The following is a 25,934-nucleotide window of genomic DNA, read 5'->3' as shown; positions in this document are numbered from 1 at the left end:
AAATCCCAGATTTCACTTGGTTTATGTCTGGAAGATGAGAAATAGACTTTATCAGACTTTGAGAGTAAATGAAAGGCCTCAGCTCTCTTTAATACAAATACATACATGTCCGTAAGGTGATCAGATAATGGGTGATAAAGGCAAACTGCCAGTGAAGTTTTCTGAATGGTGCCTGAAAAGAAACTTGCCTCCAAGACCAGAAAAGCCCTAAGTGCTGGCTCTTTCTAGGCTGGGGCCACCAGAAACAAAAGGATCACTGTTGATCAGACCTCTGCTGACCAACCCCAGCCTTCAGCCAGAGTTCCAGGCATCATCCCCAACAACTAAGAAAATATATTAAAATATTTTAGATTCTTCATTATGCATCAGAAAGCTATGAACCATAAGTCAGCTCAAGAAAAGATGACCCAACCCTCGGCCCCTGGAAACTTTATTATGCCATTAAAACCTTGGAGAAGTAGGAGATTTTTAAGGCCTTTGGAATCAAGAATTCTATGACTTCCTTTTTTTTTAACTGTTGAAGTAAAAAACAAAAAGCAAAGCAAAGAGGGGAAACATCTTGCTTACAGAAAGTAAAGAGCTGAAGCCTAGAATGAAGGTAATTGCAGAAAAAAATCTTGACTGTGTTGAGGGAAGCACTATGTATTTTTTTCTTCACCTGTATCTAAAATTGCTCTTTTATGATAGTACTAATGGAAGAACAACTCTCATAAACACTAGATATTTGCTAGTCAAGAATTAAGTCCGTGGTGACTTAGCTAGAATCTCAAAACATTCATTTGAATATGGTTTCTAAATTTTTGTGGAGACCACGTGATCTACTGTTTATTTTATTTTGTAGGATGTAGACAGAAAAGATGGTATTTTCATTCATCAACAGGGAAAATATGACTAAATTCATTTTGGGATTTACTATAGAACGTGCCCTGCATTGGAATGTGGGTGGAGTTCTAGCATTTGTGTATGTAGTTGTACGTTTCAGAGAAATAAAGGTACAGAGAAGCACTTGTTCATTGCCTATATAAAGACTAACTGTACAGCTGACAGCTTAAAAATACTGTATAGGCCAACATTTCATTGGCAATAGTAGCATCTGTTTCCTTCATTCCAAGATCAACAAATGGCATTAAAGATAGTTGCTGAAAATGAAAGACAAAAAGCTCTTCTTTTTGGCAAATGCATTAATTCCCCCCTCATCAGCCTTTTCAAAGCTGGAGTAGCCTGCATGGCATTTATCAGGAATTAACAAAGTTTAGCTCAAGGTTAGGTACATTAATTTTCAGGTTTAGAAAATGACTCAAATCCTACATCTAAAGACTTGATTCATCCTTTTCCTAAACAGGTATTTGAAGATAAATTCAGTAAAGGAGCAAGAAAATTTTAATAAAGTAGGTTGTCTTTTTTTTTAAAAGATTTTTTTTAAAGGTTTATTTATTTATTTATATAAGCACTGGGTACAGTCAGATGCTCGGGAGGTTGAGAGAATTCACCAGAGCCAGAGCGGGGAGCAGAACAAGAAGACTGACGAAGTACACTGCTGAGGGAGCAGCGGGCGGCAGGAGAGGTCTGCACGCCATGTGGGACCCTTGCCGGTGGCCGGGGATCAGACCAGTGCTGCAGAGGCTGCGGGCAGCTTAGCAGCCCAGCGCTCAACACCTGCGCTACCGGGGAGACCCAAGTAGGTTGTCTTTCTCCAGAGAAATAATGTTGTAATGAGGTTCTGCTATTTATCACGCACTTAATAAGAAATAATCACTAGATAAGATCAGTAATATTTCCCAAGAACAAAGATTTGCTATAAACATTGCTAATCACTTCACTCAGTAAAATTATATACCTAGCGTTATAGAATAAGCATCAGTATACTTTGTGGACAGATCTTATTAGAGTCTGATCTTTTAGAAAATTAATCTGAATACCATGAGTACAAACTGATCATCATAAATGATCTCCTAATATGTTTTAGTGTTAGGTTACTTGACACTGCTTGTCTTTGCTCATGGTGATCTGTCTTATTTCTCTGCCCATTTATGTCAACTGCTTCTTTCTGGGCAGGCATATCACCTGGAATCATCACAAAAGATGCTCAGCCCCTTTGTGTACCTCAGAAACACAGCCCAGACATCTCCCCCTATTTCTCAGCCTGCTGGGCACTTACTCCCGTCCCCCTAAATGGGATAGCACTTCCTTAGCACACAAAAGTGGTTTCTCAGTAGTAATTGTATTCAGTGCTTTATAATACCCCCAACTTTCAGAAAGAGCAAAGAAATGCTGGTATTTATCCCTGTGCCTTTCATCATTTTGGGCACTTTGCCTGGACATGTTTCACTTCATTTAGAAATGGGAATTGATTGGATGGTGGTGGTTGGTGGTGATCGTGTTGAAATGTAGCTGTATACTTATATAGAAACTGACAAGATGTTGTAAACCAGTGATGTGTCAATAAAATTTAAGAAAGGAAAAAAAGAAGTTACTTCAAAACTCTCCTCTCCAGGGAGGTCATGTCAGGCAGACACCAGGAACCTGACGAGGTATAAATGGGGACCAGCCTTCAGAGAAGAACATGCAACATGCAAGACCTGGGCCTCCCCAGTGGCACAATGGGTTGAGCACAGTGCTGTGAAGCTGTCCACAGCCTCTGCGGCGCTGGTTTGATTCTTGCCCAGCCGGGGAGATACCCTCATGGCGCAGTAGGCCTCTCCTGTCTTGCCTGCTGCTCCCATCAGCTGTGTGTTTCGGTCCTTCTGCCTGTTCTGCTGCCTGCTCTGTCTCTGGTGAATCCTCTCACCCTTCCGCACCTCTGGCCTGTACCCCAGTGCTTGTATAAATGACTAAATCTTTAAAAAAAAAAAAAAAAAAAAGCAAGACCTGTCTGTGTCCTAGAAGAGTTGTCAGTCTAGAGGAGAGATCAGACATGCACAAAAAAGACAATGCCACATCCGGGTTAGAGAGGTTTGACAAGGGCTCTCTCTGGCTGAGGTCCTGGCAGCACCCTTGTTGGGATGGATGGCATTGGCCAGAGGCTCTGGAAGGAGGAGTCATGAGATTATTTCCCAAGGATGGTGCCTGGACCATAAATGGTGGTACAGTAACTGGTGTTAGGAGGCTCCAGGCATAGCGTTGAATCATCTTCAGCAGCACTGCAGGAATACCAGCCCTTGCTATTCTTGGACCCATCTAAGGAGCATGACTGTACTTGGAGCCACCTTATGTGACTCACCTTCTTCTAACCATGCAGGTATACGTGGATGGCCTAAGGCAGGTAACAATATCTGGGGAGACACAAATTGTATTGGGCTTTTTTTTTCTTTTTAAAATTTTTTTATGACTTAGAAGTATGTTATAGTGATTTTTATGATTATGATATATTTAGGGGAGTGGTATAAGTTTCCATTCACAGAGTGTATATGGTTCCCTTCTTGGGTACATTTATCTTTTAAAATGATGTATGAAGTAGCCATCAGGAAGTAATACACAATAGTAAGTAGCAAGCAAAGGCAGGTGTGGCAGTGGTCCTCACAGGCCGGGCTTAGGTGGTAGCTCAGGTAGAAATTGGATGACTTTTGGAGTGAGGAGAATACATATACTTGAGGTAGAAAGTGTGAGGCATTTTGAGGGAAATATGAGTGAAAGTAGTGGAAGTCTAGATTCCAGAGATTTGTTGGAGAGCAGAGCTGGGAAGCCTTCTCACTCAGCTAGGGGAATGAAAGACTTTGAGCCCTTTGGAACCACTACTGGAGTCTCACCCAAAGCTCCCCAAAGGGTGATTTGGAGTGGTTTGAACTCACCCTGATCTTTTCAAGAAGAGGAGCCAACTTCTTTGTGCCATTTCTTGGCTCCTGTGGGCATGTGGCCAGGAGGTGAATTGGAAAGAGCCTATTTCTCCCTACTGGTGCCCCTCACATCTACCCCCAACCCCACAAAGTAAGATTTTTCTTGAGAAGCTGATAAATATGAATTTTTGTTGTCTGTGGTCCCAAATGTACATATTTTTAAAAAACATTACTAAAACTACATATAAAACATAATGAGAACGCATGTTGGGGGTGATGAGAATGTTCTAGAATGAGAGTGGTGATGGATACCCAGCATTGCAAATATAATTACATGCACTGAGTTGTAAACTTGTGAAGTGCTTTCGATGGTTACTTTTATGTTATGGGAATTTTATCTGCACTTTAGAAAGAAGAAAATCCATATGGGCTCGAAGCCCAAAGTGTTTCCAGCCCAAAGCCCCAAGCTCTGTTTTATTTTTTTTTAAGGTTTATTTATTTATGCATACAAGAACTGGGGTACAGGTCAGAGGTGGGGTAGTGAGAGGATTCACCAGAGACAGAGTGGGGAGCAGAACAGGTGGATTGACTGAAATACACTGCTAAGGGGAACAGGGGCGAGACAGGAAAGGTCTGCTGCACCATGTGAGTAGCTCCCTGGCTGGGGATCAAACTCACGCTGCAGTGGCTGCGGATAGCTCCATAGGTTGCATCTTAACCCTGTGTGCCTCCAGGGAGACCCCCCTATGTTCTATTTTAAATGAAGGAATTACTGTTTGTTACTTTCGATAAACCTAACATAAAGCACCTTCCGCCCAGGGAGCCAATGACCAGCAGTTCATGGGGTCAGTTGTGACCCTTCATTAACCTCAGGGCCTGTTTTTCCCTGTGGCCTCTCAGGCTGGTGAGAGAAATGGTAAGAGGTGGAGTTGGGCCCTTTCCTCAGAGCCCTGAATGAACAATCATGGAGAGCAAAGCTTCCTAGAGGTGAGGGCTGCCAAAGCATTTTAGAGAAGAGATTTATTTTGTTGTTTTTTGGCAACTAGTTGTAAGATTGATTGGTTACGTTATTTGCTAAAGTTTATTTTACCGAAATATCTACCATTAGGGAAGTAATCCATCTCCAAGACAGCAGTTAGTATAGTTAGGGGAACATGTTTCAGTTTTTACAAGAGAAGGCCTGTGATGGCCTTTTTAGTTGTTTTCTGTAACTGAAAAATGTGTTTAAAATACCAACTGTGCATCAGCGTCAAAGGATCACAGTTAAACACCACTGTTTGTCTTTATTTTTTCATTGTAAATATTTTCAGTTTCAGTAAGGGCAAAGTATAAAACTGAAGATTTTGCATTACATCCTAATCTAAGCTTCAGTTTTTCTTTCTTAACAACTCAGCAAAGAAAGGTAGCATTATGACTTTTTAAATTTCTGGTTACTTATGAGTTATCATAAAAAATATGCCTTTTTAATCTGAAAAAATAAAAATAAAATTATCTCATTGTCTCTGCAGAGGTGGTTTTCTTAGTTGTGAATAGGCTCGTTTACAATACAGTTTTCCCCAAACATTACATTGGAATCTTCTTTCTCGGATAAGAGGATTTAAGTGATGATATCTAGTGAGTAGTAATGTAATTTATTTATAGTCTCTTATTTTGCTTGTGTCTTACACAAAGCAGTACTCATTTGCTTGTATCTTACACAAAGCAGTACTCTCTCATCCCTCAAAAAAAAAAAAATGACCTGGAAATTTTTTTTTAGCCTGGCAGATATATTTTAAAGATCAATTTTTTGTTATAGCAAGGAACAAATAATAAATTGTGACTATTCCCAATGATTTTACTTTCAGGAAAAATGGAAACAAATAAATATATTCAATAAGAGTAAGAGACAGGCTAGAACATTAATGACTGGTGAACTCAATGAACGCTTCACAGAGGAGGCAATATTTGGGAAAGGCTATGGAGGGATGGATGGGGCTTCACAAAAAGATGTTTCTTTCTTGCTTCCCTTACCTCTCTGCTCAAATGTCAGCTTTTCAGAAAGGCCTTCCCCAACTACCCTGGATAAAATATTATAGCTGCCCTTCCCGATCCCCTTCATATATCTCCTCAGCACACAAATACACACACACACCTTATTTTTGTCATACCACCTACCACTATTCAAATTTTTATACACATTTGATTTATACACATTTGATTTTTATACACATTTATACACATATGATTTCATCACAATATGTCTCCTGGAATCTGTGCTTCTTGAGAGCAGGCACTTTGTCCAGCACACAGTAGATGCTCAATAAAAATGTGTGGAATGAAAGGATGAATGAATGAATGTCTGTGGCACAACTTTTCTGCTATAAGCCTCTTTTGTCCTGTAGCTCTCCAAACTGGTATGAGAAGTCCAAGTTCAGCTTTCTCCCAGGATCTTTATAAATTTAGCAAATTTACCACCTCTCTGTGACCCATTTAACACATTTTCTAGAATAAGGGGGAGCTTTTGGTGGCCCGATATAGCTTCCTGAAGGTTGTGACTAAATAACCAGTGTTATGAAAACAAATCATTAATAGTCTTAACTTTCCACCACTTTACCCAGTGAAGCCTCCGTGGAATCTCACTGGCTATGCATAATAGATATTTAAGTAATTTCTAAAACCTGATGGAATTGCCTGTGTCCTTTGTTCTGACACACAGGTACATTGCTGGGCAGAATTTCTAATTCCTAATGAACCAGTAGGAGTTCTGTAGTTTAGCTCAGAAATACTGTCATATATATTTCTGTGAGGGAAATGCCTGTGGAGCCCCCAAAATGGGTACAAATGTCTGAAGGTGACCAGGGAGGGCTGGGATGAACTGGGAATCATAGCCTCCTAGAAGGGACAGCAATACTTAACCTCAAAATCTTTGTTGCGATGTGCTGGCGTGGGCCTGTTTTGGTCAGATCTTATGATGATTGAAAGAAAAAAGATTTTGAGGTTAAGTTTCTCAATCTTTAGCATGGACCACTAACTCTAAGGACAGCGAAATAAAGAGGTATCCAGCTTAGTACCTTTTTAAGGCATCCAGATCTCAACAGAGTCGATGGGGATACCTAAACCTGAGAACAGGAGGGATGTTAGGAAGTGTGGTAGAGACCACTCTATAGAGAAACTAAGTGTGCTACTGGGGTCCCCCCATTGATAAACATTGCTGCTTCTCTAAACTTGTGGGGTCTTGGGGGTTTAATCCTACATATTTAGACCTTCCGTGTATTTTGAGACTTGGAATGAGATTGTTCACTTTAAGACCCAGCAAATCCCATCTCACCATTGCTTTCCTTCAACAGAATCTCCTCAAATGGCTGTGTAATACTTAACTAGCTTGACTTTTCAGTACGGATATTGGGGAAAGGTTTTGACAAGAATGTTGGGAGGTAGTGCCAAGATGCATATTGGAGAGATGCCCAAGCTGAGGCGAAGAGGTTGATGCCCCTAAAATATTTGACAAATGGGTTTAGGATATTTTCATGGAAGATTCCAGAACATTTGCTGTACAGATTGAGTTAGCTAAATATGGTCACTTCTCCAAACAAAAGTGGCTGGTTATTCTGTATGTTTTGGCAAAGGGCAGGGGAGAAAAGCAGCAGACAAAAAAAGAAAATGTCTTTTTATAGAGATGCCTCTCCTTTAAAACAAGAAGTATTTTACATCCCACTTTTAGGGATGGTTTTGTCCTTGGAGTACAAGTACATTCATCTGTTAAATTCTTGATAGATGAAATTGCATTGACTTCCTGACGTATCTTCATGAGTTGCTGTAAAAGGTATTGATGGGGTCCGTGGAGGCAGGTTAGAGCATTAGGCTTTAGTTCATTCCATCGTAGCTGGGGGGGCATGTGTTAAAACACATTGAAGAGAACAGAGATGAATACACATGGTATCGTAGTTGTCAAGAATCATAATCAAGTGAAATAAGAGGAACTGAGCTCTCCCAGAAGGCAGAAAAGCACATTAGAAGAAATTTATTCTCTCCATTAGATTTAGAGAGATTATTCCATCATTGGATTTAGAAAAGCTTCTTGGAAGCTTTTCTATTAAAGGATGAGCAGTCCTTTTTCAGGAAGGGATGGAGGGAGCGGATGGGGGAAAATACATAGCTTTTCTTTAGCAACTCTGTTCTCTGATGTGTGAGACCTGTGTTCCCTCTTACTTGGTTCCAGGGGTTACTTTATCTTGGGGAGCAGACAAACTGAGAAGAGGGTTCTGCAGCCACCTCAGCAACATTATGGAAATTTCATCCACAGGGAACCCTATCTTAATTTCACTTATATGATGGCCATGTGCTGGACAGTCAGTCATGTACCATGGAGTGATGGGGAAAAGTTCTGAGACACACACCATTGGGTAATTCCATCTATGTGTGAATGTCAGAGAGGGCAATTACACAGATCTAATGGTGTGCCTACTACACACCTAGGTCATGTGGTGTAACCTGTTGGACTACTGTTGTATATGCAGTTCATTGTTGACCAAAATGTTGGTAAGCAACACATGGCATTAGTGTGGGTTGAATTAACTCAGTGGTACCCAACAGTGCAGAGAATCCCTGCCTGCCTAGTATATAGACCCCTGGCAGGTTTTTGTTTTTTTTTTTTTAGTGAGTTCCATTGTTTTACATCTTTGTTAATATTTTGACAATATAGGATTTCTCCCCTTAGGTGTGCTCATTGTAGCTCTCCCACCACAAAAGCACCCATATTCCATTGTGCTCTCCCCTTACCTCCCCATTCTTATCCCTTCCCATCTCTCCCTCTCCCCCTTCCCTTTGGGATGCTTTGCAGCCTTTGCAGAAATTTGAAATTCAGTGATGCTACTGATGCACAATGATAGTAGGAAGCAATGTCCCTCAGCTTTGCCACTGACAACATGTCGTTGGACCAGTGACTTCTGAGCTTTAGGTCTCTCCTCTAGCTCTCTAAGGATCAAATAACCAAAGGACCAAGCCAGAAAAAGCATTTGAATACATTAGAGTGAAACTACTTTGCAAACTGTGGAGTGCCACGTAAATGTCAGCTGTGATTTTGTCATCTGATTGTTCTTCTGTGACTGGGTGCATCCTGATGAGACCAGGGTGAGCCACCACGGAGGTCAGGGGCTGGTTCAGTATCTACTGCATGTGCTGGGTGTTAAAATCTGTTACTGCTCTTCTAAGCACACATGAGCTTATATAAATATTCATCAGAAGTAGGGCCTCTGGCAGACTGGGAGAACTTGAGGATGGAAAAATGTTGAAAATCATGGAAATTCTTTAGAGGATTTTCCTCTACATTTTGGCAGAAGATTAGATTCTATCAACAATAGAAAGGCTTCAAGTCCTCAAGAAAATATGTAAATAAACCCAGCTTAAATTGAAAAGTCTTTAAAAATAGCATAATGGATCCTAATCCAATATAATAAGTAAGGAAAGTTTCCTTTAATTTATAAAGAAAAGAAATTGTTTACTGAAGTCAGTGTTGTGTAAATAATTGTGGGATCTTTTAACTTAATTTGACACTCATATGAGGTCTAGTGATAAGGTTAAGCCCTGTGCAAATTTTGGTTAAAGTATCATGTACTAGAGGCTCTTCTAGTCTCTTGGGTGCATTATTAACATCCCTTAAAGTTTTAGTATAAGCTCTATTCTGAAAATGTTTTCTCTGGAGTTTGTGCACTATTATTATTTAGCTGAAAATTCTTTAAGAGCAATAGATTGTGAATCTTTCATAGTCTATTCACAGTGTCCTCAGGGGCAAAGTCTATTTGCAAATTTTAAAAGATTGCTTTAAAAATATGCCTCAGAGGAGGGTTCCTCCAGTTTTCCTGCATATCCACCAGAGAGGTTGCTTCTTCCATATGCACCTTCTTAGGCTGTCGTCCTGGGGATTCTGATTCAGTTGATATACCAATCTGTATTTCTGAGTTTTTCTTTTCTTTTTTTTTTTTTAAAGATTTATTTATTTATTTATTTATACAAGCACTGGGTATAGTCAGAAGCAGTCAGAAGCACAGGTAAGAGAATCCACCAGAGTTAGAGTGGAGAGCAGAGCAGGCAGACTGATGAAGTACGCTGCTGAGGGGAGCGGCGGGCGGCAGGAGAGTCTGCCCGCCATGTGGGACCCTTGCGCCTCAACCGCTGCGCCACCAGGGGGGACCCTATTTCTGAGTTTTTCAATCACCCCTCAGGCCCCTGATAACCTGCCCCTCTTGTCCTTCCCCAGCCAGTGTCTTCCCCACAACCCAGCACCTTCATAGTGAGTTTTCCTAGGACTTAACTACTTATATGTAGTCTGTGTTTAAACTTTTTCTAAAATCCACAGGACTCAAATGCATGCGAGGATTTATAATGAACAGATAACGTTGTTGGGCAAAACTGTAATCCCCACCGGCCAGTAGAAATTGTATAGTTCTTCCCTGGAATGCAGATACATTATTTTGTAAGATAGTCATCTTTTTTCTTCAAGGTGGATCTCCTTTTGTGAATCTTTCCTCAAACCTATCTTCCCCCATCACCCCATCCAGCAAAATTAATATTCCCTCTCTTTGCTACCATTGAATTTTGCATTTTGCGTAGCTGTGTGTGCGTCTGTACCTCTGCACCCCATTATAATGGAGTGACTGGAGAAGAAGATGGTGTAATTTATTTTTAAAATCACGGTATCTGAGACATTACAAATATTCAAAAGAAGTCACGTTGAATGATTCATGTCTTTACATTCATGTTCTCTCTTCTCCCCTTGCTCCTATTTGGCAAGATGTGATCTCATGACTAAGTCGTCCCACAGCAATACAATTTCAATAATATCTACCTTAATTATGAGGATAACAACATTAATGACAATAATAATAGTTTGCATCCATGAACCTATTTTTTTTTTTATGTTCACCACTGTTCTAAGCAATTTATATAGATTAGTCTCATTTAATCCTCCTAAAAACCTGAAGTAGCCTCTTTTGCCAGTGAGGAAACTGAGGCATAGAGAAGGCAGGTAATTTGCCAAAGGGGAGGGACAGGGGCACTCAGTGACAGAGTCAGACTTCTGATCCAGACAGTGTGATTCTAAAATCTGTTCATAGTCACCACATTGCCTGCATTGACTGAAATAAAACTGTGAATGAAACACAAGAGTTTATTAGACAATCCAAGAGGGGATTTGAACCCGGAAACAGTCCAACAGATTTTTCTCTGTGGGAACTGTTCCAACAATGACACGTTTGCGTTCAGTTTATATAGATAGGAACAGTGAGTCATTGACTTTAAAAATGTAATTATTCTTGACCGGGGAGGCTTCCGGTCCTAAGTTATTTTGACCTAATAATATGTTGATGCTATCTCTGTGCAGAGGAGGGCAAATGCTGGCATTTAGTCACTTCCCTGATTTCTGAAGAATGTACTCTGGACATGCAGAGTCTGGGGCCTGCTATTCAAATCTTATTTATCTGGTGTCTTGGTCATTAGTAGGGCTTGAAAGACTAGTCTTCCTGTAGACAGCAGGTTTTTGCTTAGCTGCTTCACAGAACAGGGCCAGTTCTGACTTTTAAAGTCTATGTGGGTGGCTTTGCTCTCTTGCCTGCTGCACCAGGGTGGGGGGCTTCCCAGAACATTTCCTGTATGTTCACACCTGGTCCTGCCTGATGGCCTATCTTGACCTCTGTTTACATGAGTCCATTCCAGAGGCTTACCGAGAACCCGAGACAATTTTTTAGCCAGCAATTTTCACTGACCTTAGCCTAGAAATTTGTTAATGGGCCCTCTATGAAATTAGTTTGTAGTACTTGGTAAGCAAAATGAAGATGTGCTTTTACTGCCTTAATCCTCAAAACCTTTTATATTTTTAATGCATTTTGTCCCTCTCAAAAGGAACTTGAGTATCCTATTTCCCAGGAAGACTTATTTGACTAAAGAGAATTTTTCCCCGTGAGACTTTTAACTTCTTGAAGAACTAGCTTGTTACTGTTTATTTTGAATGTAATTTGGAGGAAAAGCTTGCTAGTATTCTTGGAGGTTTCCAATACATTTCTCAGGTCCTAAGTATTTGGGTAGTCCATCCTTTTGACTCTTTCTTAGGCATCTTTAGTGCGTAAGTACCTAAGTAATGTGTAGTGACTACTCGCACTTACAGGGGTTGGTCCCAGCTCTGCTGTCATGGTGTAATTACTGATAATGCCCTGTTCAAAGCTATCCCATTTGGATGATAAAGTCTGTGTTGCCTCCAATCATAATACTTACTTGGCCCTCATAAATAAAGACCTATATTTCACACTCACTACCTTCTCATCACAGGACTCTACCACTCTTGTATTTGGGGGAACAGACAAAAAATAAAAGCCATGGTCCTCCAACATCTTAACCAAGTAATGTCAGAGTCTTGCATGAAATCTGGACAGTGATCACTCAAAAGTGGCATTTCTTAGAAGCTACACACCTTTAAGACTTCTATTCTCTGCTCAGTACCCATTTCTCTGCTTGTGTCTGCAGGAACATACCTGATTGTGAAAGGAGACCAGAAATCTAAGAATTGTCATTGCTTCTGGGGAGTGGTGGGTGGCAAAGCTGAGAAAGAGGTGTTTTCACTTTTTTTTTTAAAGATTTATTTGTTTGTTTGTTTATTTATTTATTTATGTATTTGTATAGGAACTGGGGTACAGGCCAGATGCGCAGGAGGTTGAGAGGATTCACCAGAGACAGAACAGGGAGCAGAACAGGCAGGCTGACGAAATACACTGCTGAAGGGAGCAGCAGGCGCGACAGGAGAGGTCTGCCATGCAATGTGGGACCCTCGCCGGCCGACTGGGATCGAACCGGCACTGCAGAGGCTGCGGACAGCTTCACAGCGCAGCACTCAACAGCCTGCGCCACCAGAGGAGGCCCTGTTTTCACTTTTGAACAATGAAAGCATATTATTAGTTTTTTAGTTAATGAAATTTTAATTTCATTAAATTTTTAGTCGTGAAATTGCACAGGATTTCCCCTGAACATATCAGCCATTTCTAGCCAAATTGGTAGAATCCATTGCCTTCCCCCAGGAAGATCTGGTCTCTTTTTTTTTTAAATTTTCTTTCACTTCACTTAGCTGAATATTATTAGGTCTTTCCATACCTTCAAGAGGAAGGGTTTGTTTTGTTTTGTCCTATTTTTAAGTTCATGTAGTGTGTTATAATTCTTAAGAGAACAGCTTGGAGCGGGACCTGTCTGAGTTCCAATTCATCTCTTTCCCGAACTGATTTTGTGATCGTGATGTCTCTGAGCATCCATTGCCTTTTGTGTAAAGTGGAGGCAATATTTTTTTCCCCTGGGTTGTTGGGAGGCTTCAAGAAGAGACTGCAAATTCTGGGCAGTTCTGGGGATAATATGGTAGAAGTCAGCAATATGGGGGCTCACCATTAGCTCTCATGACAGTCAGCTTTTTAAATGTTTTTATTATTTATTTTATTTTCCAAATGTTAACCTTAATTTGACTGTCATTTTCATATCTATTTGGAGGTACATTTTCATACCCCATAAGTGCACATGCTTTGCTCACTGCCCACCAATACTCCCCTGCCAGTGACCTCGCTCCTTCCTTTTCCCGTCCCCTCCTGTCACACCCCTATTCCCTGTGGTGAGCCCCTGTGGCCAAGTCAGGGAACCATCCTAAGTGCCAAATGACAGATGAGCAGATAAAGAAATTGTGGGCGAATACTCAATAGAATGACATTAAACTTCTCACTCTTACTTTGGGAGTCACAGGATTCATTTCCCTTCCTGTAACCTCTGTCCTGATATTAGAGATTCACTCTATGGGGCCCACTTCACAGGAATATTAGCAAACTTTCTTCTGATTCTACTGTTAGTGATCATTGAGACAGCAGGGATATCTTGTAGTTTACATCATACATGAAGCAAACAAGGCATCACTTGGCTCCTGCAGCAATTGACAAAGAGCCAAGATGGTGTCTAATATGAAATTAGAGGCGTTAAGCTCAGGAAATGACTTTTTCAGTGTCACAGTCATCACAAGACTAAGCCACAAGAATAAGGACGCACAGTTGCACTCCAGACGTTGGTGGAATGATTGCACAATTAAAGCAATAAAACAGCCTGAGCTCACACAGGGAAGACTTCAGAGTGTTTTCTTAAGGGTGTAGTTTCTCCTGTCTGCACATTTGGAAAAATAAGGGATATATGGAGAAATGAATCAAAAGAGCATACTGTGGGGCCTCCCCAGCGGCGCAGCAGTTGAGTGCTGGGTTTGTGAAGCTGCCTGCAGCCTCTGCAGCTCTGATTTGATTCCCTGGCCTCCAGATGAGGGTCCCACATGGCGTGCAGACCTCTCCTGCGGTGCCCGCTGCTCCCCTCAGCAGTGTACTTTGTCAATCTGCCTGTTTTGCTCCCCGCTCTGGCTCTGGTGAATTCTCTCACCCTCCCGTACTTCTAACTGTACCCAGTGCTTGTATAAATAAATAAATAAATCTTTTTTTAAAAAAAAAGCATACTGTGTGCAAATATTGGCTTTGAATCCCTGCTCCTTCATGTCAAGTGAATTAAAATAAGGGAGAAAAACTAAGTGTGCAGTGTGGTCTGTCCCAAGCCTGGCACAAGGCTAGGGATGTTCAGTTTTTGTAACTAAGCCATAGCAGCATGAAATGATGCCCCACTTAGCACATGAGGAAACTGAGGTTCACAGCATTTTGTTCCCATTCATACTGTTCCTCCCTGATGACCTGTCCGCCCTGCCTCTGGGTCTCTGATTCTCTGGGAAGTTTCAGAAACTATCAGACATGCTGTGACTCCTTGGCGTGATCTTGTTGGCCTCGTGGATTTTCATTTGAATTTAATTTTGGCTCATTCCCATCCTGTCTTCCCCTAGTCCATATGTTGTGTGTTTGCTGACACTATTCTTCTTGACTTTCTGTGGTAGGATTTGATATCAGTTCTGTGTGGGCCAATTTCCCCTGGACAAAATACGGTACCTATCAAAGACATGGTCATACTGAAGTTATTGCTACCAAGAGATTTAATACCTTAAACAAAGAGGAATTCCCTCATAAAGTTTTAATAGAGGCTAGATTTTTTAGAATGTCATCATGGAAAAGGAAATAAATCAACTGAGCTATGTGAGGTCTGTTTTCACACAACCATCTGGCATTTTGCGTTTTCTCAATTCCCTATTACTTCCAGAAGGAGTCGATTAATTTTGACCAAATGTGTCTGTACTCAGAATACATTTGAAGTTCAATTTGTTTCATTCTTTAAACAAACTGGAAAAAGGCAGTTCTGTCTGAAGCTTAGGGTGAGACTTTGCTGTGTGATCTATGCCCATTTATCTTTGGAACAACTCCAAGAGGTGGGGATCATTATTCCTGTCATAATTAGGGAAACTGAGTCCAATAATATCCCAGAGCAGCGTGGCAGGTCACAGCACCTTTATATAGCGAATCTTTGGATTTTATGTCATTTTTCTTTTCCAGAATCCTGAGGAAATAAGTTGCCACAGGAAGTGTGTACTAGTTCTCACTGGCGAACCAAAGATTTATATTGCAATTTTATTTTTTACTTTATAGGGTTGATTTTTAAAAATCTAATATGTGTTAAAAAGAATGCTTTTAAGAAGATACACTCGTGACTGTGATATAAATACAAAATGGACTTGTCAACAATTTTACTTAACTCATTTGTTCATCAGGAATCAGGAAACTCCTTATAATCTGTTCAGAGACTCTCAAGTAAAACAAACAAAGCAAACAAGAACATAAGGGATCAGTTGCTTCTCCACTCGACAGAATTTATTTATGTCTCTGTGGATGGGAGCTATCTGCAATACTGTCAGTTTTGCATGACTTCTAGAATTGTCCAATAGCTAAGTGAAGAACAGTGAAAATGAAGAAGAAAAAAAGGACTCTTAACCTGGTGCTTTGCAATTCCTAGACCTCTACTGAAAAAGCCACCCAATGTCTTTCGGCCCATGTCAATCACCATTTTCCTCGACATTTTCTTTGTTTGCTTTTAAAATAAGCTTATGCTTTTCTGGAGATGGTAGGAAACAGAGTGGATGATGTAGTTTTTCGTGGGTGTGATAATGATGCATGCCATTCATTATTTAACCTCTTGGAGTCAGGAAGAGGCATGCACACCAAGATTTGCTTTCCATACCAGGTTAAAGACCCAGAAGTGTAGATTCTCTCAGGACCATGTTCTTTTGTGTCAGGGTCTCCGTTGGCATGACCTAAGGCTGGGTTTTGGTTTAGAGCCTGGCCCTTGTCTTCTCCTTGAACTGCCTCCAGCTCATTGCCATGGTCATTGCTTCTGACCTTCCTGGAGCTGCCCCTGCTTCCAGCTCCCATCTCTGCTGTCTGTGCCTCTACCCTGACCTCATTCTCCCTGCCCCTACTCCTTCCTCCCTCTGTCCCTCCCTCTCTCCCTGCCTTCCCTCTTTTCTGTTATTTCTTTTCTACCCTGTTGAATTGCCCACTTGGGGAATTTTTGACAATATATGCTGATGTTACCAGCCATTTAACAACTCCTTGCCTTTCTTTTTCTCCTCCCAGAGTGCTATCAAAAGCCGATGTGGGGAAATCACCTCTCAGTATGTCGATTTCTTGTGACAGTATTCATGACAGGTGATGGTCACTTTCTTCTCCCTGACACATTTTACTCCTGTCCATCTAGATTTGAAGTTACTCTGATGCTAAGAGAGCTAAGTTTTATATATTTATTTAAAGAACTTTTATTAATAGACCACAACTGCCAGACATGCCCTCCAAATTGTTTTCTTTTCCATCCCTTCCAACACTGGACCCGCTGGATCAAATTTTAACTAGGCAAGAATTAGCAGAGAACATATGTGTGCCCCTGTAGGCGCCGTTTAAAAGTTCCAAGTATAACAAATTTGATGGGTGAAGAAATGACATATTTGCTGGTGAGGCTGTAGTGAATGGAACTTGAGGGCTTCGCTGTATTAACTTTTTGTAGTTGGGCTAATGTTATGGGAAATTTTTGTTAAATTCAGAACAGTATGGTTATTTATGAATGCTATTAAAACTCAGGGTTTATTTTTTGTTTGCCTGCTGAGCAGTTATTTTGGCATAGACAGGGGTCCCTATGTTTTTTTTACTATCAATGTTGATCTTCATATTGTAATTGTTGATGCTAAAAGTAGAATTCCCTGAATATTGCAAAAATGGGCTGTTGATTAGGTTGAGAAAGGAGATTGAGCAGTAAGTAGGTGCAAAACAGCATTTATACCTATTTTTATACACCAATTTAAATTGCTTTAACACCATGGTAATCATTTGTATGTTTTGATGCATGACATCATTTTTCATTGTCAGCCACACACGTGTATATTTTCTGACACACGTGAATTCAGCTTAATAGGTAAATCATTGAGTCAATACTTTCAGCACTTTCTCCTTTGAGAATGTCCCCTACTTGCTTCCCAGGATAGACTTTTCATCCATCTGTTAGATATTTAAGCATAGATCAGCCAGAGTGGAGGTGGGCATGAGTTTAATCTTCCACTGCAGCTTAAATCAGAACCACTGCATCCTGCTATTATGATCGTCATTTTTACTATTGTCACACAATGTTCCTTTTTTGTGCTCAACAAATCTTTCTCTTTAAAAGAACTGATTGATAAAAATGCAAGAACCCACAATCAAGAATACATTGAAAGAGAAGCAAGTTACATATTGAGTTAAGTAAAACAGACGTAAGTTTCTCAAGCTTTTAAAACAAACAGAAACTCAGACAAATGTGTTTAAAAACTCTTGTTTTGCAAGCCAACATGTTTTCATAGAGAAGTATGTCATCACAGTGGAGAGAAGGGAGAGGTAATTTACACGCCTGTCCTTGCGTGTACCAAGCGCCCTTGGTAGGCTCAGGGAATGGCAGAGTGAACAAGGAACAGTCTCTGTTCTAAAAGAGATTCGATCCTAGTCAGGAGAGGGAGATAAAAAAAGTTAGGCAAATAATGAGGATTTCAGGAACAAGAAAGTGTGATGATTAGCAAAGACTTCCAGTCAAGCATCATTTTCTAATTTACATTTTAAAAATCTTTTCTGTGTTGGAGGAGAAGGAAGTGGGACTTGGAAGAGGCTGCTGACCACAGAGATGGGGGGAATGTGGATTATAGAGAATTGGGGGGAGGTAGAATGGAAAGTACTGAAAGTGGATTGGGTAGGGGAGAGGGTGGTGTGGTGGGTGACTCCCAAGTCGCTACTTGAGTCAATGAATGGAAGGGATGCTGTTGACTCAGTGACTAAAGAATGGAGATGGAGCACTTGAGGGCAGGAGGGAATCTAGGGTTCAGTTTGGAACATGGTGCATTTGAGATGTCTGCAAATAGCCAAGAGAAACCTCGAATGCATTTGCCAAATGAGTCTGGAAAAGAGGTCAGAGCTGGATTATAACCGTGGGAGTTGTTGGCACCTGGGTGGGATCTGAAGCCGTGGGAGGGGATGAGATCACCCAGGGGTGAGTGTAAAATGAGGGAGAAAAGTTTGGTCTAAGACTCGCTATGAAATATAACAGGTCTTCAAGGGATCTCTGGTAGAGGATGTGGACTGACAGATGAGGCTGAGCAGGAATAGTGAAAAGCTGTTAATTTGCAAGAAAAGAAGTCCTGGGCCTCTCTGGTGGTGCAGTGGGTTGAGCACTGCTCTTTGAGGCTGTCCGCAGCCTCCGCAGCATGCATTCGATTCCCCGCTGGCCAGGGAGACACCCACATGGCATGGCAGACCTCTCCTGCCTCGCCCGCTGCTCCCCTCAGCAGTGTCTTTGGTCCATCTGCCTGTTCTGTTCCCCGCGCTCTCTGGTGAATTCTCTCACCCTCATGCCGCCTCTGACCTGTACCCTAGTTCTTGTATAAATAAATAAACCTTTAAAAAAAAGTCCTATTTCATGATCACAGACCACACCATCCTGGCATGCAGCTCTCAGCCACAAACCCCCAGCTGACTCCAAAGAAGGCTTCACTAGAAAAGAAATCCACTGCATGCGTGTCTTCCCTCTAGAGGGGGAGAAACAGCTTCATCCTCATATTGTAAGTTGACATATAATCCAAAAATTGAAGTTTATGTATGAGGCTGCTGCTGTGTTTTTAGAGCAGGGTGTGAACTTCCTGTGAGACAAATGAATGTGAAAGTCTCAGAGATCAACTTCTCTGTCCCCATTCAGACTTGGTTACCAGTAAGTAGGGTGTGATCTTGCTTAGTTGACAGCAGCCTTGTCTTTTATGATTTCTCTTTTGGGAAGTTAAAGCGTGGCGCCATAGAGTTTTGTTTTGTTGTTATGTTTGAAATTAAAGGGGGCGTTTAGGTTCCATCAGAGAAGTAGCTTATAGGGTGCCAACTTGCAAGTCTAATCTTGGAGAAAGGGACACAAAGAAATATTTCGATCCCCTCTTCATGATTTTTGCTATTTGTCATGTACAGTATTTTCATTTACTAGACATTGAAGTGGGATCCAGCTGGGATGCTGTAGACTGTGCCACATTCTAATAGAGTAAAAAAAGTAATAACCTTTCAACTGTATAAAATAATTGACTGATATCCTTGTTTGCTGTGTTTCTGAGAATTTGGGGGTATCCCTGCCTACATAAAATCAGATTTATTTATTTGTTGAGGTCTGCATCATACATGCTGTAATGGAAAATGGTGCCTGCTCTGAATATGGTAACACTGACTACACGTGTCCCATTTCTTTTGGTAGAAACTCCTAAGTGTGATTTAACCCATACACATACTTTTTTTTTTTTTTTTTTTTTTTTTTGCAAATGATTGGCAGGTAGGAATAGACTGTTGGATTACTGCTTAAATGGGGAAAACATAAAAGAGCTTGGCAATCTGCTTTATAAAGTTGGCTGTTTCTCATGCTTATTCACTTTCTTTTTCTTCAAACATATTTCAGTTCTCGTTCTGCAATTTCAATTCATGTTTCATAAGTTTAAATATGGACATTTGTGAGGGGACCAAGTGAAGTTCTGTCAAGACTTCTCTTTAGGGGGTATGATCCTGTTCATTTAGGGATAACATTCTGGTCACTAGAAACCACATTGTAGCTGCCTCTACTATGTACCATGAGCTACTCTGGCCAAAATCTCAGCTCTAATTTGGTTCCTCTTGGCCCGATTTCATATCTAACATGGTGATTCTCCACGGAGCAAATCACTCCTCTGCTTCTTCCCAGCCTGGATTTGGGAGCACCTGCCTTTTTGTTTTCTGATGATGCTAAACACCTTAAAATAGTTCTACATCACTGATGATATGACTAAATCATTCCTAGATGTCTGTATTTCTAACCCTTTTGCCTTACATTACTGAATCACTATTTTCCAACTCCCAGGCCTAGTCTCATACATTGGCATTTTAGAGAGAGCAGCTTCTTCTGGACCCAAAGGAAGAATAGGGAATTGAAAACTGAGGCTCTGAGAACCAAGCAGGAGAGGGAAAAAGCAGAGTTGTAGGGCAGTAGCTTGCAGATTGCAGCATGCACAGAGCTGGAGATAGTTTCAGTCGAGAAAAACTAAACTTGATTTAGGGAGTAAATATCCATTGAGCATTTTCACTGACTGTCTCTAAGCCAGGAGCATCCCATACAATGTCACTTTAATACTTAGTCATACAATTATTAATGATGTGAATCTGAAACCCTAGTCAAATGAAAAGTCGTGAATTCCAGAAGCCAACTCTAAGCTCCAGCTTTTTCAAAGTATGTTGTTTATAGAACACACGTCATTCACTCACACAGAATGGTTATTTCCTTAAAACACAAAAATTTAAAGAGAGCAGTGGCAAGTCATCAGTGACAATGAGCTCATCCAGAAACATTACTTCCGACGCTCCACTTCTGTTGGGTGCCGGCCGATGTCTTGACTTCTTGCAACTGGGCTGTAAGCAGGGCTTCCCCTCTAGTTAGCTTCCATGAATGTGCTCTTTCACTTAGAATCATGCCTTTTCCATTTGTCCCTCATACCTTTATTTAATTGAAGTACCATTAGCTTATGAAACCACTTAACTTTTAGGAGAAGTTTCACACCTTGATAAATGTATATACCACACCATGACCACTGCCAAAATTCTAGTCACTCTTCAACTTTATCCAGCAGACCCCCCTTTGACCCATAGCTCCCATCCCCCTATACGAATGTCCCCCCATTTTGTTGTCATTTTGTTGTCAAAGTTCACGCTTACATTTAAATGGGTTTCTTGGGTTAAGTCTCAGCGCTATGACCGCTGAGGCCTGAGTTTGATTCCTGGCCATGGAGCTAACCCACATATGGCCCAGCAGACCTCTTATGTCTTGGGGGCCCTCCACCCCTGCACCCCTCAGCAGTAAATTTCAGGAAATTTGCCTGTTCTGCTCCCTGCTGTCTCTGGTGAATCTTCTCACCCCTGCACCTCTGGCCTACACCAAGTTCTTCTATGCATAAATAAATAAATAAATAAACAAACAAACAAATAAATAAATAAGTAGGTTTCTTTAAATTGTTCTTGGAGATTGTTAGCTAGAAAACAGTTGTGGAGGTGAGTTTTTATTTGTGATGTATTTCTTATCAAATTAAACTAGGGGAAAATTTCATACACACTCATTGCCTTGTGAGACCATTTTTATCATCAAATAGGGTTATGTTTTAAAAGGTTGTCACCTTTAGCTTCTAAACAAAGTATTGACTACAAGGCGAAAAAATAAAATACTTGTATCGCCAAAGACTATAAGGATCATGCATGTCAACCCCGTTAATTTCACACAATAACCTAATGCCCAGATATGCAGGAGACTTTTTTTAGTTCTTTACTGAACAGAAACTAATGGCAGTAGATGGGAGGCAAACCACACAATGAAAAAATGAGAACTAAACTCCTTAGTACCTGTTTTTAAATTTACTTCGCTTGCTGATCGTTACTGATGCTTTCCCCCTTTGTTTTCAGTGGCCACAGATGTCTTCAATTCCAAAAACCTGGCCGTTCAGGCACAGAAGAAGATTTTGGGTAAAATGGTGTCCAAATCCATTGCGACCACCTTAATAGATGATACCAGCAGTGAAGTGCTGGATGAGCTGTACAGAGTGACCAAGGAGTACACCCAAAACAAGAAGGAGGCGGAGAAGATCATCAAAAACCTCATCAAAACAGTCATCAAGCTGGCCATTCTTTACAGGAATAATCAGTTCAATCAAGATGAGCTAGCACTGATGGAGAAATTTAAGAAGAAAGTCCACCAGCTCGCTATGACGGTGGTCAGTTTCCATCAGGTGGATTATACCTTTGATCGGAATGTGTTGTCCAGGCTGCTGAATGAGTGCCGGGAGCTGCTCCACCACATCATTCAGCGTCACCTCACCGCGAAGTCACACGGACGGATTAATAATGTCTTCGATCACTTTTCAGATTGTGATTTTTTGGCTGCCTTGTATAATCCCTTTGGAAATTTTAAACCCCACTTACAAAAACTTTGTGATGGTATCAACAAAATGTTGGATGAAGAGAACATATGAGCGTGTGAATTGAGATGGTGACTGCTCGTAATTTGTTTGAAGATGGAGCACTGCTGATTTATGAAGGAAAAAAGAATTTTTAACGATTACGCCTTTTCCAGAAAGACTGCCCAATTTGATTGTTGGACACAAACGATAATGTTTTATGAGGCTTGTTTATTTGAAGAAAAGCAGAGTGCCAAAAATTCTAGTTAAAAACTTCTTAACAGTAATAGATCATGGGAAAGTTGTATCCTTGATAATGCAAACATGGAGTTATAAATTGAGAAATACGAATGACTCCAAACCTCAAGACATCTTCTTTTAGGGTAATAGATGTGTCAACGGCACAGTGAATATTTGCAACATGTACAGACTTCTGCATTTTGATTCACTTTTATTCCTTACTGTGGATATGTACCTCTTTAAAAAACCCAAAACCTTTCTCTTGTTGCCATTGCTTCTTTTGCAACAATTCCATTTTCAAGTCAACCTTTATTAACGATTTTGTCGTTGACATTCCGGAATTAAGTCTTAACTAAGAAGTAAGACATTCAAGGTTTGAGGCAGTCAAGTGAAACTCAGAAAAATAAAAAAAACGGCTCTGAAGTTGATGTTGTATAAACAAGCTGTATTTGACATTTTAAATAATGTCTAATGTAAGAATATGCTTCTGGTATTGTTTTGTTTTTGTTTTTGTTTTTATAGTACCAAGAGTGATACTTCCCCAAAATGTGATAATTCCCCAAAACGTATTGGTGTGTGTTGCCTTGAAATAATTGCTGAGAGCTTTACTTTTATCTTATCTAGAACATGTGCTGATGGAATCTTCATTTTTATATCCATTTCAAATGTAAAAGTAAAAATATAGATTATTCTTGATATGGAGACAACAAAAATAATGGTGTCAAGAAAGATACAAACATTTTGTAAAGCATACATTTTGAGAAGAATCCATCAAAATAACTTAATTTGGGGGCATCAGGAGCAAAGGAGTAGAATGGATATTTCTCCATGAGAGTGAAAATGAATGCATTTCAATGTTTGATAAGGTTTCATAGGTAAATAAAGAATGTCACTTTTTTATTTAACTGATAAAGTTTTTGCTATTTTGTTATTTGCAACTTTGATGAGTAAACCAAAGAAAATTTGCATTCTAAGCAGTTTGTGTGTTGCTTCCACATAATGTTATGTGTCTGAATAACAAAGTAAGCATTTGCATATTTTGTAAAAAAGGAAATGGAAACATGCCGGCCAACTCTTTGACCTGGGGAAAAACAGATCAAACACAGGCACTAAATATTTGCATTTGTCACTGTGTCAGATTTAGTGAACTCTTTTGCTTTGGATTTGCCTACCTCTCAGAATACTGATATTAAAATAACAGCTCACCAGGAAAGCCACACCAAAAAATCCCAGACCTTGAGATCTGCTTTAACTCTGCATCCTAGTGGAGGTGGTCACTTTCTATGGGACCATCATGTGCTTGTCTAACACAAGGAACAGAAGCAGAGAGTGTTCCCCATCTGAAGTACATCCTAACACCAAGATTTGAACTGCAAGTACAGCTCTCTCCTCCCGGAGCCATATGGTATAACTGTATGTATAACAATAGCACAGTGAGTGCAGAAATCACCGCGCCCCCTCCCCCTAGCTTCATAGCTTGCTAAGGAGCTTATTAATTTTCATCGGCAGCCTCCCTTCAGCAGCTCTGATTTCCCCTTGTGGGAAAGCTGACAGCGATCAGATGTCAGCTACTGACTTGGTGCATTCCGTTCTCTACCAGATCTCCTTCTGCAGAGGTATGGAAAAATGGAGTGCCTGGGTAGTACTTCTTGCATGTCTCTAGCTTTGGATAGGAACAGCCAGAAAGAGAGGCTTGGGAGGGGTCCTTTAGACTAGTCTGGACACATCTGGATCATAGAGATGCATCTGTGGGGTAGTAATCAAATGTACATGGCAAAGAGGGAAAAAAAGCTCTAACACAAAAGGAAGGCAGTGAAGAGTGTCCTGCAGGAGGGAATCCTGTTTGCCAGTCTCTCAGCATGACCTTTTGGAGGGAAGCCACTTTTCCTTACCAGTCCTTTGCTGGAAGGACTGCCTTAGGCACATCTGTTACAAAGTCATCACCAGCAGGTTCGTTTCTGATGCAACAGGACTCCCCTTATGCATGAGCTTAATGGAGGGGGAAAGTTGGAAAGAATCCAGGGATAGATCATTCTGAGCCAAGTTAATAGTCATTTGGGGATCTTTTTAATTGTGCCTTTGTTAACATTTTGGAAAGAAATCATGAATTGTTTTAAAATGACTATTAACTTTGTATGACTTCTCTACCAACATTATGAGTTAACAGGTGAGTGATAATGCTCATGTTAACAACTGACTCTGACAGTGGTTATTACGAGCCAGGCACATTAATTCATTTAATCCCTCCACTAACATTTTCAGTTTTACAAAGGAGGACAATGAGGCAGGGGAAATGAAGGAATTTACCTGAGGTCACTTAATTTAGGTCTTAAAGCCAAGGTATTAATAAAAAAACCCAAAAAACTTAATTTCCATTCAAAGATGATATGGATTAAGGCAATGCTGGACACACCATGAGTGAGTGTGCTTCTGGGGTAGTATTTCACATAGTGACATTTTAAATGGTAGCGAAATCATGCAGTTCTGAACAAGTTGCTGATGATCTGGGTTTGATTTTATACAAAGACACTTTAGAAAACTTGAACATGGTTCCTAATGTGGGGACATCTTATTGTTCAGATTTCTTTCCCCTCAAGGAGATCATTTAATCCGAGGTGCTCACAATTAATGACGACCTTGAGCATTGATTGAATCAGGAGGTACAGCTACTCTCCTGCCTCCCCCTCAGGACTTTCCACAGACACACCAGGAGCTCTGTGTAAACCCAGCCAAGAAGACAGAAGCCACAGTTGATCATTGTTTCCCCAGAAAAGGTATGGCATCAATTGGAAATTCCATCTTTTTCCAGGCTTAGAGGCTGGAAATATCTGTGCAAATAAGTTTAAAAATTAGCCTTGTGTTTTTGTGATTATTAGACCTTTCACGTACAACTCAGAATTAGTTTAGAAAAAAATGAACATGTGTTAGGAACTTTCATGGTACGGAAATAATGCTTTTATTGTCTTATATAACAGTATCTTATTCACAATTATCTGGAAAGTTCTTCTCTTACCATGTCAACACTTAAAAAAACATAAAGCTTAAATTTTTTGATGGATTTCCCTCCAAGATTAAAATAGCACTATTTGTGGTCTGTACATAATAAATCAATTGGAATATTACCAAGCATTTTAATTTTTCCTTGATTCACTTGATGAGAGCACAAAACTGAATATTAGTGTAATAGCCAACCTTGGCAGGTAATAAGTGAAAAATGAATATATCTATTCATATGATAAAATATTTGTAGTAAAGAGTATAAGTACTATTTAACTGCTAGGAAATTAAAATATTCTAATAAAACAAACTTTATTAACATATGTATAAGACTTGTAACATTTAAATGTTTTTAACCAGTCTTGCCTTTCCAAACTTGCCTTATCTAAATTAGCTGAACTTTTCAATGTTTGAAAAATCAATTTTACTTGATATGTTGCATTCCTGGACATAAAATTTTTATGTAATTTGTTAAACTCAATGCAGGTTTGTAGTTCTCAGTGCTGTTT

General features: G+C 40.3%; 1 protein-coding gene across 3 annotated transcripts in view; it reads left to right on the top strand.

The window, feature by feature from the left end:
• Positions 1-25,571, top strand: part of TNFAIP8 (TNF alpha induced protein 8) — a 121,624-nt gene extending 96,053 nt beyond the window's left edge. For all 3 annotated transcript variants that reach the window (XM_054694508.1, XM_037509472.2, XM_037509471.2), the window contains one exon: positions 21,698-25,571. In XM_054694508.1, the coding sequence (XP_054550483.1) occupies positions 21,698-22,263 (566 nt within the window). In that variant the 3' untranslated portion in view covers positions 22,264-25,571. The remainder of the gene's footprint in view (positions 1-21,697) is intronic.
• The last annotated feature ends 363 nt before the right edge of the window (positions 25,572-25,934 follow it).

This window comes from Talpa occidentalis, unplaced genomic scaffold (assembly GCF_014898055.3).
Source record: "Talpa occidentalis isolate TD23 unplaced genomic scaffold, MPIMG_talOcc4v2.1 talOcc4.13, whole genome shotgun sequence".
Taxonomy (NCBI): domain Eukaryota; kingdom Metazoa; phylum Chordata; class Mammalia; order Eulipotyphla; family Talpidae; genus Talpa; species Talpa occidentalis.
The sequence above is the reverse complement of the archived record's forward strand: the minus strand, read 5'-3'. Positions and strand labels throughout refer to the sequence as shown.